General features: G+C 41.9%; 1 protein-coding gene across 2 annotated transcripts in view; it reads left to right on the top strand.

Annotated features, from left to right (window-relative positions):
* MCOLN3 (mucolipin TRP cation channel 3) overlaps positions 1–16,092 on the top strand; it is a 426,432-nt gene that overhangs the window by 195,115 nt on the left and 215,225 nt on the right. For both annotated transcript variants that reach the window (XM_086936329.1, XM_086936328.1), the window contains exon 4: positions 10,964–11,117. In XM_086936329.1, the coding sequence (XP_086792455.1) occupies positions 10,964–11,117 (154 nt within the window). The remainder of the gene's footprint in view (positions 1–10,963; positions 11,118–16,092) is intronic.

Raw genomic sequence — 16,092 nt, 5'->3', positions numbered from 1 at the left:
ATCAATAATTCCAAGATTAAAATCAGAATCAGTTATATACTGAGAATAAATTTAAAAGAACTTCATCATATGTACAAATGGAAACATTATATAGGGAACAGGTGATTGTTAACATATCCGGACAGGTCTAAGTTGGCATGTGAGTTGGTCCTAAAGACAGGTATAGAGATCTTCCCTGTTGTTCAGGCCATTAGGATATTTGATGTTAGGTTCCAGGATGTATCGGGTCTCAAGGAGACGGAGTTTGGCCTCGCGGTCACCTCCTCTCCTCGAAGCCTCGACACAATCGATCAAAAAGAATAGAAGTTGATCAGGAACACCTAAATGTTTATCCTGGAAGTGCCTGGCAACCGGATAGTTCTGATCATGCCCAGATATTGCCCGTATGTGTTGGAGTATCCGTTTGTGGGCGGGCAGCTTGGTGCTGCCTACATACTGGAGCCCACAAGGACACTCCAACACAGATATGGCATAATCTGTTTTGCATGTAAGCCACTTCGAGATGGCAGTAGGATGCTCATGAAAAGGACTTTTAAAATGAGTCCTGTTGCTGCCAAAGCGGCAGGCTTTGCATTGGGGGCAAGTCCTGAAACCCTTCTTTAAAGCTGACCAGGTGGTAGAGATCTTTGGTTCCAAAGTATTGCTAACTAGAGCCTTTGACATTGAGGGGAATCTTCTGAATGTAAGAATTGGTTTGGTATCCACTATGTGACCAATCACAGGATCACTGCGAACCAAAATTCCAATTTCTATTGATGATTTTTCGAAGAGCCCCATGTTGTCGGTTAAATGTCAGGATAGCTCTTGAGGAACTGGTTTGAGCATCCTTGGTCACAGTATTGTCCAATTGGGTATTTCTCGTTTTGGGTATCAATGTCTCCTGCCTGCTAACTGAATTGGAACGTCTGATGGCCTTGGTCAGAATTTCTGTGGAGTAGCCCCTGGCCAGGAAGCGTAACCTGCATGCCTCCTGGGCTGCCGCGCATTCGGCATCTGTACTGCAGATTCTTTCTATTCAGAGCATTTCCCCGAAGGGAATGCTCCGAATTAAGTGTGCTGGATGTTGGCTACTGCAGTGCAGGATGGTGTTGCCCGCACTAGGCTTCCTGTACAGTCTAGTATTGAGAACAGTGCCCTCCACAAATACCTCGAGATCTAAGAAACAGATTGACTCAGAGCTAAAGTTTGCAGTAAAATTAAGATTAACAGTATTCAAATTAATTAAATCAACAAACTTCTTGGCATCATCCTGGTTACCCCTCCAAATCAAAAAAATGTCATCAATGTAACGCAAATATAAAACAATATTGTTGGAAATGAAATCATGGTGCTGACCGACTAGGACCTGCTCCTCTCATAGCCCAACGTGAAGACACGCGTAGCTAGGTGAGAAGCAGGCCCCCATCGCCACACCTCTAACCTGATGGTAAATTGCGCCATTGAAGATAAAGAAATTTTGTTCCAGGCACATTCTGATCATGTCTACCAGCATTTTGTTATGTGCCGTCGGATGAGGTAAGTCTTTGTTTAGATAGTAATCCAAGGCCCTGAGTCCGTCTTCATGTCTAATCGAGGTATAAAGGGATGAAACATCCAAAGTCATGAGTACCATGTTATCTTCCCAGATAAAATGTTCAATTTTTCCTAGAAAGTCAAAGGAATCCTTAACATAAGAATGGAGATTTTTAACATGGTTTTGCAGAAAGAAGTCTATGTACTTTGAGACATGTTCCAGAGAGCTGTCTATGGCCGAAATGATAGGACGGCCAGGAGGTACATGAATGTCTTTGTGAATTTTGGGGAGTAAATAAAATGAGGGAATAACTGGATGGTCTTTCTTGAGGTATTTGAATTCCTCATGTGAGAGTAGCCCCGCACTTCTCCACACCTGAAGTTTTTGATGTTGTTCAATCAATGTATTTTTGACAATCTGGATGTTATTTCTACGGTAACATGATGAGTCGTTCAATTGTAAATCCGCCTGTTGTAGGTACATGTCTCTGGGCCACAGGACCACATTACCGCCTTTATCGGCCTGCTTGACGATAACATTATGGTCCTTCTTGAGTTTCACAATTAGTTGTTTATAACATTGATTTTGTTTGGAAATGTGAAACTTCTTTTTAATGATGGTAGTGTATAGGTGTTTAATGTCACGGACCACACTCTCCTGAAATGTATCCAGATTGTCATGTACCATGATCGGTTGGAAAGTGGATTTGGGCTTGAAAGGTGTAATTCGCTGTTCAGTTGGTTCCAAAGGAACATCCCTCATATTCCCCAAAGAGGACTGATTTTGTAGATCCCAAATTGAGTCAAAGGTGGCCTGGCTTTGGCTGCTGGAGAAAGTGGGACTGGATAATGTTTAAGGTTCAATATTCTTTTTTGGATGTTGTTCAAAGAATTTTTTAAGTTTGAGTTTTCTTGTGAACCTATATATATCCATGTGAGTATCGGCATAGTTCATATTACATGGAGGGCAGTATGAGAGTCCCAAGTTAAGTACAGCAGTCTCAGCTGAAGTAAGTTCTATATTCGAGAGATTGACTACTGATTTTGTTTTGGCTTCAGCGTTTTCCTTTGATTGCGTTTCCAATGCCCTGATTTGCCCGGATTGTTGTTGTTTGAGCTTCCGGGCACGGCATTTTCGATGTTGCCAGCGTTTGTTGTTTGCCCGCTGTTTTTTGATATGCGGGGTTTGTGTGATCTCAGGGTTTCGCGACGATCTTGGCACAGGCAATCGACCTCCTGTGCCAAGGTGAGCTTGGTAAACCCCAAAGTTGTTTCCCGATTTGAATCAGGTTCCGGATCACTCTCCACAGCTGAACTTAGGCTGGAAAAAGAGGTAGCGGGTAGCAAGGTATCTTCCTTTGATTGTCGCAATACCATATTGGAACGCGCTTTTGCCTTAACTGCATCATACCTCTTCGCAAAAGTGAAAACTTGTCCGTTTAAGTAGTCAATACGGTCTCTCTCGAATTTAAACGCTTTCCTTTTTTTAATTATTTCTTCTTCTTTGGCCAAGCGGGTCATCATATCAGTTCTCATTTTGTTAATGGTATCAGAGACTTCTATTTTGGATATTTCATCCTCCAAGGCATCAATTTCAATCTGCAATTTGATGCGGTCACTTTCAGCATATTTTACTAATATGCGTAAATAAACGCTAGAGCAATTGAGGTTGGCTTCTGCCCACTCCGCTAACATTGCCGGGTCTGGATTTTCGTAGCTGGGAGCAATTGTGCTTCTTAGCCCCCTGGGTACACGACCTACTTCCAAGTAGCGGGAAAGAGACCGATGCTCCCACGACTTGGATTGCTCTGCTCTCATTGCACGTTCCAATCTTTTAAACAAATCCCTCGTAGTGGTTGTTCCCGTTTCCTGTACAATAGATGTAGCATTCGAAGATCCCCCAGCCGGGGAATCCAGAAACATGGAATCAGCTGCCTGAGCTCGATTTCGCAGTCTGTCGGCGGCCATTGTTGTAAGCGCTATAGATGTGGCTACTGTTGAAAACACACAAACGACAAGCTGGTAATTGGAAATAAATGTCCTACCAACTGTCGCGCACACTTCTCCCTGCTGTTTCCAAAGTGTTCTCCGGGGTTCGAGCTCAGATCCAGTCTCCGTAGCAATGAAGACAAAGGAACTCTGGCTGCTGTCCCACCGGAACACATTGACGGTAAAGCAGGGGCGTTGCGGCGTTCTCCTCGCCGGAGAAGGTAAAAGATCCCAGAAAAACCGGAAACAGCTTTCTGCCGCGTTGCCCTGTTGAGAAGGGGTCTTGCTCGTACCTGGAAAGCATAGGTACCGTATGTGGCGAAACTTGTCACTCGGAACACAGGATGCCCGGATACTTAGTAACAAAGAGCCGACCCAAAAGTGCTGGTGAACGGTGATTTATTCCATAAAAGCCAGCGCTGCCGCCATGACGCGTTTCGCCTCCAGGGAGGCTTGATCACATGACAGACAGCGAGAATCAAGCAGGACTTTTAAAGTGACAGTGCAATGAATCGTGTCATAGAAATGGAAGAAATACTACATATCGTATTTGCTGCATATATACAAATCGGAAAACAATAGTGCCCAAGTGGGCCACCACGATTTTAGTCCAAGCAATTTACACATTTCAATAAAATCACATTCATGGATTTTAAGAAAAAATAAAGCATGTTTGAATTGCATAAATCGATAAATGGGGAAAACACTTATAAATATGTACATGATAAGTAAATTCATCTATGTACATTATTTTGTGTTAAAATCTGATTTGTTCTATTGTATGAAAGAGTTAAGAACAATAGCTCAAATATTAAATATCCAATAGCAGCATAAGTATGACACAATAATTATGTGTGATCAATATATATATATATATATATATTTATTTTTTCGTTAAAAAAACAGAGGTGACAGTTAAGGAAAATGTCAGTTTAATCATACCATTTTAAACCAACAGAACTACCGAAATTCACCGGTTATACTTATACTTATCTAAAGTAACTATAACTTGTGCTCTAAAATAAGATTAACTCGCTCTCACGCCAAGCACAGCGTTGTCATTAATAATGTCATTTCAGATGTTGCAGTAATGTTATCAATGATGTCACAGGTAATTATGCAGCCATGGGCAGTATATGTATGTAGTCATATGTACAATACGTTAGTGCTTCTAGATTTATCTTATTGAATGTATCTAGTGTATTAGAATGCTCCTTGGCTTAGTAGAATCATACTTTGCTAGTTCAGCCCTATTATGTCACATCTCACCACTGAAGGGGAGTGGCTTTTATGTGTAAAACCCTATAAAAGATGATGATTTTGGGATATGTGCCAGACTTTCCAAGACTTTCTATGATTTTCTGTGACTTTACTTCCCTACTTTTTCTTAGACCTTATTTGACTTCCCATGACTTTCTTTGCCTTCTAACTGTTCGAACTCTATGCTAGTCTGTCATTAATACATATACTTTTCTGTCTCTTCTTTGGAGTCAGACTCTAGCTTGGTCCTCTTCCTGAACTGTACTTATTTCTGGCTGCTTGCTTTATTTTGAGCCAGACCATATGTTGATTGTCTTATGTTATTTGATTTTCATTTACCATTGGGACATTCATTTCTATTGATTAACTAACCACTTTTTGCTTTCTGTAATGATCTTAATTTTGAATTAACCTATCAGCAGAACCTTTGACTTGAACTCTGTCTTCAGTAAGTTTGTTTGATTGACTTGGACTTAGTCTTATAAAGACTCAGGTAGAGCCTATCAATGATAGATAAATAGATAGATAGATAGATAGATAGATAGATAGATAGATAGATAGATAGATAGATAGATAGATAGATAGATAGATAGATACATACACAAGCACATAGACACAGAAGTGTGAAAGAGAGGGAAAGAGAGAGAGCAATGGAGAGAGAGAGACACACACACATACACAGGCACAATTCCAGTCAAGCTATTGTGGCCTGGCTGCTTTGCAAGAAGGGCATCTGGTAAATCCAGGGGATTTTAGCTGTAAGAGCCAGTTGGCCAGTTGGTGGGTGTTTCATACATGATGAAGAACTTATTGTTTACTTTTTTAAATAAATAAAGAACACTTAGTATCGATTTTGAACAATTCAAACAACAATTTACCTTTTATCTTTCTTTTTCTTCGCTTCATGAGGTTCAGCCTTTAATTGGTAAATGATCATACCTACAGACCAAATCAATAGTTGGCAGTGGAATAAGGAAGCATTATTGACCCTCAACAAAATACTTTCTGTACCTTTAAAATGTATATCACTAATGAATGAGAGTTTACAAGTGAATGAATGAGAATTTAGAATGATGAGCTGTTGTCTTAAGAGTGTGTTAGTTTAGAGTAACATAAAACTACACAACAGTGATTTATATTGCAGCAGATAGAGCCAAGTGTTCAACTGTTTGGTGAAGAGAGTAGACTATTTTGAGTTTTAAGGGGACATCTCATCAAAGAATTTCCCAGTAGGTGTGTTTTTACATTTGTTGGGTCAGGATAATGCCTACTGATGCTTATATAGTTAGAAAGGGACACAGTGATATATAATACAAGTCAAACACACCAATGGCATTATGATGAATGATGTCTCCCATGTCTCCCACATATACTTAGGCCTTGGAAGGATTGGGGCTTCCGGATGGGCTGTGAAGTCCCTGAAGGGCTGGGGGGTGCCTGTGCCCAAGGGTCTCTAGGGCCAGCAGAGGCTTGTGTTGCGTCCCTGACACCACCAAAAAAAAAGTGTAGTGTACATTTCTATGACACACTACACTATACTCCTGGATACACAAATGGCTATCCAGCATGAAGAATAATTTTATGGCAAGACCGGAGGCTAACATTATTGCACTCTCCTTTATTGCCACTGCTCACAGCAACCCCTTTAAAGAATAGAGAACTTTAGCAAAATTCTAGTCTGAACAAGAGGCCAGAACACCCAGCCATCGTCCTTGTTTTTTTGCTGCTGCTCTCAGAGAGAAGGAAACTGTTGGTTTCTTATACAAGCGTATCAATGGGGAAGTGTTTATAACAACCAGGATACCATTTATGGGTAATTATCTGTTTATCTACTTAGTATGAGTATTTGGTGAGTGCGAGGCATGTGTGGTACCTTTTGATGAAGTGTAGGCGTTTTTGATGAATGCATACATTTGGATACATTGGAATATTTGTAGGTTTTATTGTCATCAATAACCATTTAACCAAGCCACCTTTGGTATGTTTTTTAAATGTATATATTGTTAGGCGCAATGGATTTTCCATTCTAGAAATAGGAGAAATTCAAATACTGCATTTTGTGTTAGCCATTGGTGGTTGTGCTGCTCCTTTGCCTTGAGAACCCCAGCATTCGATCAGAGGCTCATGGAGTTGCAGCATGCCACATCCAGTGTTTCCTTGCCACAGGAGGGGTGTGCAAGCTCAGTATGACCAATTCTTTACTGCATGCCGATCCAAAGGTTTTGCTTTAGCCCGCAAATGAGGTGTGCAAGTACTAGATAAGCAATTTAAGGCCTGCACGATTTTGAGAGTAAAAGGTGGCTCGTTTGATTTAGGGGGTTTGTGCCTTTAATTTTGGTGACAGTAGTGATTTGGAAGTGAAACCTGACCTAGAGGATCACTGAATGCCAGCAATTTATTTTTGTGCCAGAAGCCTATTTTGGCTTGAGCTTTGAAAGAGAGAAAGGACTATGGCATGCACAGTGGCTATTTTGGTACATTGGGATCAGCTCACTATTAGTTAATTGAAAGGTATACACAACATTGGGCTTCATACACCGTTTCTCAGGGTGACAGCTTGTGCCTGGTGCCTGAGTGTTTTTTACTTCAGAAAAGGCAACAGTGTATTCAGTAAGGGCTCTTAGATTTGATATTGGCATTAAGTAGTGGTTTACCGTTCTGGAATAAAAAGTAAAAATGACAGAGGGAAATGTGGTGAAGGAAATAAATGTTTCCATAGAGGATAAGATTGGTAATATGTTGTATATATTTTCAACAGATTTGGCTAAGAAAATAGAATGGTTACTAGCTGCAAGCTAGGGGGGGTTCTACTCAGGGAGAAGGTCCAGTGGTGAGGGTCCAGTTGTTAGGAAATGGGGTAAGGTGAGCAGAAAATGTAAACATCTAGATGTTGATCAGGCTAATGCAAAGAAAAGTAAATCTGCAATGGCAGACATTGGGTTTTGTGGCTGCACAAATCAAGGAAGTGTTGAGGACACGCATGGGGACCAGAAAAAGGATCCAGTACTAGTAGGTGTTCACAAACATCCCACTATTTGATGATTCAACTGGCAGTGCAGAGATTGAGTTAAGTTGCTCATCTGGTTTTGATACGGATGAAGAAGACATTGGCACTGTACAGCAGACAGGACAGGTAGAAGGGGTTAAAGGTAACGGATTTGGGTCTCTTATTGATCCTCTAGTAGAGTTTATGTTTGACCCAATGGTTTTAACACATCAACTTTCCCCTGATTGGTCACCGCACCTCATGTGGCAGAATATATGGAGACATGGCTGCGTAAGAACATCCCTAAAGATCGAAGGATGAGATTGCGATCAAAGTTTCCTAGGCCGAACACGGGCAATAACATTTAAATGACACCTGATCTTGACATCTGATCTTGATTTTAGCTTCATCGGTAAAGTTGGTTGGAACCAAAGGAAAGGCTTGGACAAGGGTCTAAGAATGTGCAAAGATAGATTATTCGCAAAAATATTTGTTATGGCGGAGGAAGCATATGTTACTAAGAAGGCTTTGGATGCAGAAGAGTTGGGAGATTGAGTCCAGAGAGTAGAGTGTCTCCTAGGTAACACGGCAAACACAAAGAGATGATGGATGGAGCCTCATGGGAACAGTCCAGCCCTATCTGCCAAGCCAGATATTCCCTGGACTGGAAACAAGCATCCTAGGACCGGTTTCTGGGTAACACCCCTCATTAGCCAGGCTAGCTTGAATTCAGTTGCAAAGTGAGCAAGGCACCCAGTCAGGGCATACCCTGCCAATTTAGGGCGTACAAAACAAACATAAAGAGGTGATGGACGGGGCGCTGAAACTTTTCATACACTCACTCCCAGTCACAGATCTGGGTTGAATCCATCATCATTCTTTAACTCACTTTGCCACCCCATTTCAGACCCAACCATATGCAAATCAGTCTTGACCCTGTTCTTCATGGAAACAGTCCAGCCCGAATGGCAAAGCCAGGTCTTCCCAGGAGCGGAAATAAGCATCCTGGGACCGGCTACAGAATAACACCCCTCATCAGCCTGGCTAGCATGAATCCAGTGGCAAAGTGAGCAGGTGACCTAAGTCTGGGCATACCCTCGCAACTTAGGGCAAACAAAGCTAACACAAAGAGATGATGGACGGTGCGCTGAAACTTTTTAGACACTCACCCCAGTAATGTGAAAGAGTATCTTTCTGAAAAAAGACCCTATGGCAAATGGGATGCTTTTGGTAACACTTTCATAAAATAGATGTCCAACTACATTAGGGCATCCATTTCCTTGCAACAGTCACAGCGGGAGATTAAAAAGGTCTTTGACCGGCGTGTTTGTGGTGGGACTGGGGGAACAAGAGTTTGATTCCCCGGCTGAGGGCAGGGCATCATAGATCTTCGGTTACACAAGGATTCAGGCCCTACCAGTACCAGATCTCCTACCATCTAGGAACTTTCTATCCCCAGAGACAAAGATCTAGGTTTAGAGGAAGCCGTCAAAACCGGGGATCAGGTAAGACAAGACCCTTCTGTTATCAAGTTAAAGTTGTAATGTAATGTAATGTAATGTATAGGCATTTATATAGCGCACTACTTACCCGTAGGGTCCCAAGGCGCTTCGACCGCTGCGAAACCCTTCCTGGCTCCCCTGAGAGATGGTCCCTTAATGGGTATCTCCAGGGTGAGACCAGGCATCCCCGGCGGTCTGGTGGGGCCGTTAGTGAAGATGAGGCAAGCTAATGCCCAGAGTTGCCGAGTGTGATCGCTGATCAGAGTGGGCACCGAGGCGAGAGAATTATCGAGTCCGCTGACCCTGGTCCAGAAACCTGCCGCGCCGGGAATCGAACCCTGGTCCCGGGCCGTCCTCTGCTCTCAGGTCTGCCGCCTCTAACCAGTGAGCCACACTACTTCACTTCAAGTTGGGAGGCAGACTTTTTTTCAAAACTAGACTCAAATGACAAGAGATCCCTGGGTTCCCCAGACTGTGTTAGGATAACATATAGATTTTTTGGAGGAGCCAGTATAGTACCAGCTTCTATAAATTATAAGATTTTATTCAGATCTAGTGAGCAGAGACTTTCTAGAACTAGAAAGGAAAGATGCGATTGTGGAGGTGAGAAACGTTGTGAATGTATTCTTGAGCTACATTTGTCATAAATCTAAGCCAACTGGATGAGTGGGTCGTTTATCATCACGTCAAGATGGAAGGAATGTATATGTTAAAGGATGTGTTGCAGGCAAGAGATTGGATGACTTTGTAAGATTTGAAGGATGCTTATTTGAAGGTTCCAATTTGGGAACCACCTCAAAGGTTTCTCCTATTCAGATGGACGGAGAAAATTTGTTTTTTTTGTCTACCATCTGGTCTGTCTTCCGCCCCTTGGTGTTTTACAAAGGTGCTTCATCGAGTCAGAAAGTTTTTAAGTCAAAATATTTATTTGAAAGATATTTTTATAATGGATCAGGATTTTCCCCTGCTTTGATGGTCTGAAAATCTGAATTTTTCTAAAGACATGGAGGCTAATATTATCCCTCCATTTTGGCAAGCACAGTATTTATGGCTGTTGCTTTTTCTTATACCTCGTGTTCCTGAATAAGAAGAAGATGGAAAAAGACTGGACAAATTTGAGAACGTTTTGTTTGGACTTTGGTCTTGGTAATATTTCCAAATGTTGTTGAAATATTTTCTTATTTGGAATGTTTGGCATTGCACTGAAAAAGAAGGATGATGGCTGGGTGTTCTGGCTTCTTGTTTAGACTGGCATTTTGTTAAAGTTCTCTATTCTTTATAGGGGCTGCAGTGAGTAGTGACACTAAAGGAGACTGCATTAATATTAGCCTCTGTGTCCCTAATAAAATCAAGATTTTCTGACTATCAAAGCTAGGGAATATCTACATTTAGTTGGGTACACAGTAAGGGGTTTCTGTAGCTGCCTGTAGTAAAAAACATATGTTACTCCCACTGTGAAAAATATATATATATAAAACTCATTTATACTCATTTGTACTCTATGGAAAATTTCTAAAACCTAAATCAAATGTTTGACCCACTCCAAATAAGTTGATCAGCCATTTTATTTTCAGTTCTGTACTCGCAATACTTATTCTTATTTCACATTGACAGTGGGTGTGGTCAACAGATAAAACGGCTCAGAACTAGAGGCACTTACGTATTTACCTTGCAGCTCTTTTGACAAATGTTCTTAATTTCTGCTTTGTTTTAGTTCCTACAGTTGCGCAACAATTCCCTTGGGATTTACGCCTTTGACAATGATGGCAAAGAAGATGCACCTCTCAGTCTGTGTCAAGAGATGTACAAGCAAGTAAACATCTTCCCAGAAAATGGTACCTTTGACATTGATCCAGAAATTGTAACTGGTAAGCATTATAATTACTTACTGGAAATTAGTCAGTGCCCTCCATATCTCCCATGGCAGGGCAAGTGGAATCTCTTGTTAAAGTGGCTGAGGTGTCCACTAACATTCCAATTTAGGGGACACCTCAGCCACTTTTGCTTTTCTTTCACGCTGACAAGAAAATCTCATAATGCTGACTGTGGACTACAGGAGAGCTTTCCTTCGAAACAAAAAACATGTCTTAGTGTGCCCAATCAGAACGTTCAGCTCATGGAATGCATACATGTATTCTTTGGCACATAAATTAGAATTTCATGCTGTTTCCCAACAAGATTCTCACCAGGTTTACCTGCCGAATGTTGAGGGCAAATAGTGCAAAAATAGTAACATAAAAAATATTTTCCTGACCCGTATGTGTGGGTCCCATTGGAGGCCACTCTCCTATACTAACTCAATGAATGTGGCTGTACCTGCTTTGGACAGGCATTTTCCCTTTTAGACAGAAAATATAGGATTTGAGATCCTGTTGGATCAGGCCCCAGCAATTCTTGGGTGTAATTGAAGATTCTCCTAGCTAAGAGTAAAGGAAAGTATTGATTTTAATAAAGAGAAAGGTAGTGTATATTATACATCTACCTTTCCTACTGTTTATTTATAGCACATTCAAAGAACATTACAAATCCACCATTCTCCATTACAGAAAACCATAACACAAAAGAAAGTCACCAAACACTATAAATGGAGGTTTGGCTATACACAAATATCCTCTTTACTTGATGTGCAAGGATCTATAATCCATGAAGAGATCAAAAGAATATAGATAACAACAAAAAACAAGCAAGAGTCATAACAGTTCTTAATTCCTTTGTCCATATACATCCGGAAAAGAGTATTCCATCCAAGCGGTATCTTAGTGTGTATGTGAGATTGAATGAGTGTGAATGGGTGGAATGAGGGTGTTGGTGTAGGCCTTTCATTTAATCATGAGGTAAGGAAAAAATGTGAAATTATTGAATTTTATAGATTATGTACAGTATTTATGGTCCTTTATAATAAATGAAAATTGGTCCTACAAACTGATGTATTGGTGGTAAATGAGTTTGGATCAATTTTGTATGTAAAATAATAAGCAGTTAATATTTATTAATATTCATATTTGTTTACTTACACACAACTGAGTGTGCAAGGGAAAAGATTAAAATTCTATAGTAGGAGATGAATGTTTGTTAAGTCTTGTTATTGTAAAATATGCCGTATTGATAGGAAATGCAGAGCCAAAATATCTAAAGCCCTAACATCTGACACCCTACTGAAAGAAACTAGACATTATAACCTTACTAACATAGCTGATAAACAATTAAATGAACTTTTTTTGGAAGGAGGTGATAGACGAGATTGATACACACTTTGACATTGAGCTACCACGCTTCCCTGCGCACATATTGCTGGGCCTTCCTAATCGGCTGATGTATCCTCTGATATCCCGTAGAGGCCGACAGATTGCTATAGCACTGGGCTCAGCAGTCCAGAACATCCTCATACACTGGCGCGTTGGGGGAGGGGGGGTTGTTTATTCCTTGCACTGCTGTCTCTATCTATGCACCAAGATGGGCTAGCCTTGATGGGCCTTTCATTGGGAGAGACTTGGCGCCCTGAGCGCGCTTTCAATAACCGTGCCTTGGCACCTATTTCTTGGGAAAAGTGTTTTTATGTTTTTGTATTGTCTCAATAAAATGCTTTAAACCTAAACCTAAATGAACATTTTTCATTGACTTCCCATGATTGGAAAAGTTGGAAAGCCAACTTCACATCCCACAACATAATTCCTTTCAATAGTCTATAAACCATAGGATATTCACCCACTGGTTTATCCTCATGTTCTAGGGTCCTGCCAATATTGCTGACCTGTAGTCATTAATAGTCATGTAGGACTTTTGCCCAGCCACCAGAGGTGCCAATAAATGTAAAACACTTGCAACGTCTGAATGAATGAGAACAATGTCACATTCCACACACCAGCTATTGCAGATAGCCCACAGTGACTTGTAAGCTCTAGTTGTGCCTTTTACCTAGGATGCCTTTATGTTGTTGGAAGCTGACTTTGAATGCTTCGGCAAGTCTTTAAAGGTCCTGAAATGTTCCAAACTACAAATGTGAGGTTGCACCCTAACGCTAGATTGTAATATTACCCTCAAGGGTCCTACAGCGACCCCAGAAATACCACTATCAGAATTGACACAGTTCACTGACAACTCTAATAGAAATAGATACCATGGTTCGGCTCTCCAAAGGAGTGTCAAAATTGTTACCGCACCAACTGCCTGCAGGTCTGAGTAAAGCATTTTGAAATTATGAGAAAGGGTGGAAGGGCATAAAGTTTTCCACCACACCAGTCCTGACGAAAAACATCTGTAGCCAAAGCTTCCAGATCTGGTCTCCTACTGTAATATATCCCCAACTGAGTTGTCAGTTGTGAGGCAAACAGATCGATTTCAAAGGATTCCCAAATTCTGCTGTAGTTTTGAAGACATCAGGGTGTGATCGGCAGTAGCTACTGTCCTAATACTCCTGAATAGACCTGAAAAGTATTGTGCTTTTTAAGAAATCTTTTGATGGAGACAAAGCTGCCACAGCGAGCTGGCTAGCTCTGCCAAAAGCTTTAGCCTCCTTGGCCGGTTTATATTAAGCATGGGCGTAAAATCCGTTCCGTTCGCGGAATTTGCAAATTTTGTACAAATTTGCGTTCCGCGAATCGCGCAAATTTGTAAAAAAATGTGCAAATCACAAGCTTGCGGATTTTTTTGCTTGGTCGCAAGACTTTTTGACAGCGAGCACGCAAAAACGGACGTAAACAGGCAAAAAAGCCCTAGGAACACACAAAAATGCCCCGCGAACACAAAAAAACATGCAATTGCACAACGCGAGCATGCAACTAGCCCATGTTCGACCGAATGGGTAACCTTGCAGTAGCCGCGCTGAAAAAATACCGAGAACACGCAAAAAGCCCCGCAAACACACAAAAACCCCACGAACACAAAAAATAAAAATGCGCGAATTCGCGGATTATGCGAACCGCAAATTCGCTTTCGCGTGAACTTGCGGAACGCGAATTCGCAAATTTCACCCACACTTACTTTATATATCTGACTGCTGTCATGTTCTTCACCCGCAGAAAGAATAAGCATCTTACCCTGATTTTTACTGGTATTTTAATTGCAAAGCAGCCAATAAGAAGCTCTAAGCACTAATAAATGTAAGTGCATTCATGACTCTGTCCTGGACCATCTTCTTTTTTTAAAAACAAATTTTATTAAGTTTTCAGGTTTAAATTGGTACAATTCTTAGGTACGTGTTATGTTACAAAATAGAGGTAAAGATCCGGTAACCCATTCCGAGAGTGGGGTAAGTTAGCATTCAGCATCTGTACTTATTTGGTTTACCATATTAACAGTCCTATAAATTAAGATTACAAAAAACAATTTGATGGACAGAATGTAGATCAATGTCTTACATTCACCCCAGTACAAGGATCTGGGCCTAAATCCATCGTTTTTTGCACTCCACACCACCCTGGGTCAGATAATGGCATTATGCAAATCAGCTCTGACCCTGTGCCCCATGGGAACAGTCCAGTCCGAACTACAACAGCCATATCTTTCCCAGACCGGAATCAAGCATCCGATTTGTTTGCAAATGCCGCCATAAGTGCGCTGGGGATGCTCAGACGTGGGTCCCAGGCACTCCACACCACTGGAGTCAAGCTAGCCGGGCTGATGAGAGGTGTTACCTCGAAACCGGTCCGGTCCTCGGATGCTTGATTCCGTTCTGGGAAGGACATGGCTTTTGTAGTTCGGACTGGACTGTTCCCATGGGGCACAGGGTCAGAGCTGATTTGCATATCGCCATTGTCTAACCCAGGGTGGTGTGGAGTGCAAAAAAACGATGGATTTGGGCCCAGATCTTTGGACTGGGGTGAATGTGTGGCATTGATCCACATTCGGTCCATCACCTGTTTTGTTTGCAAATGCCGCCATAAGTGCGCTGGGGATGCTCAGACGTGGGTCCCAGGCACTCCACACCACTGGAGTCAAGCTAGCCGGGCTGATGAGAGGTGTTACCTCGAAACCGGTCCGGTCCTCGGATGCTTGATTCCGTTCTGGGAAGGACATGGCTTTTGTAGTTCGGACTGGACTGTTCCCATGGGGCACAGGGTCAGAGCTGATTTGCATATCGCCATTGTCTAACCCAGGGTGGTGTGGAGTGCAAAAAAACGATGGATTTGGGCCCAGATCTTTGGACTGGGGTGAATGTGTGGCATTGATCCACATTCGGTCCATCACCTGTTTTGTTTGCCTATAAATTAAGATAGCAACTTCTAAACATTTCATTCTCTTTCTATACCTGAATAATAGGAGCGTAACTAAAACTTTATCACCCTCCCCTCTCCCTCCCATCCTGTATAAGAGAAAAAAAAACATATATGTAATGTCGTATTCATGATTAGACTAGCACCGTACAGCACTTTATCTACAGTGAAAGAACGTCAACTTTTACATGATAACTCTATACCTCCATGCACATACATACATTTTGTTCAGGTTAGGTTTTCCCTTATTTACGATTGCGAGTTAATATGAGTGGAATCCACTAGCAGACAATCCCTCTAGCTAAATTTGGGGCGATAAAGGCATCTATACCACGGGGACAAGAGCAGGCTTTCCTGAGCAGAGTGACCCAAGGACCAGCGTGAAGGGCTAAAGGCATGAAATGGCGGCTTCTACCGCTGCCAATTAACGACTTCTCCGAGAGTCCCCGGCAGTGCGGTCCTAACCGTATAAAAAAGCACTGGGAATAAGCCCGAGGCAGGGTTGATGTCTTGCCCCTCGGCACTTGGAGAAATGCCCAAATTGTCCGAAGTAGGAAGGGCAGAGCAGAGCCACCGCAGTAACACCTAGACGGTAAGAACAGCCCCTCCCCACAGAGCGCGCACCCCAGAG

The sequence above is a fragment of the Lissotriton vulgaris genome, chromosome 1_1, assembly GCF_964263255.1.
Source record: "Lissotriton vulgaris chromosome 1_1, aLisVul1.2, whole genome shotgun sequence".
Classification (NCBI taxonomy): domain Eukaryota; kingdom Metazoa; phylum Chordata; class Amphibia; order Caudata; family Salamandridae; genus Lissotriton; species Lissotriton vulgaris.
This window is presented reverse-complemented; position numbering and strand designations above follow the sequence as displayed.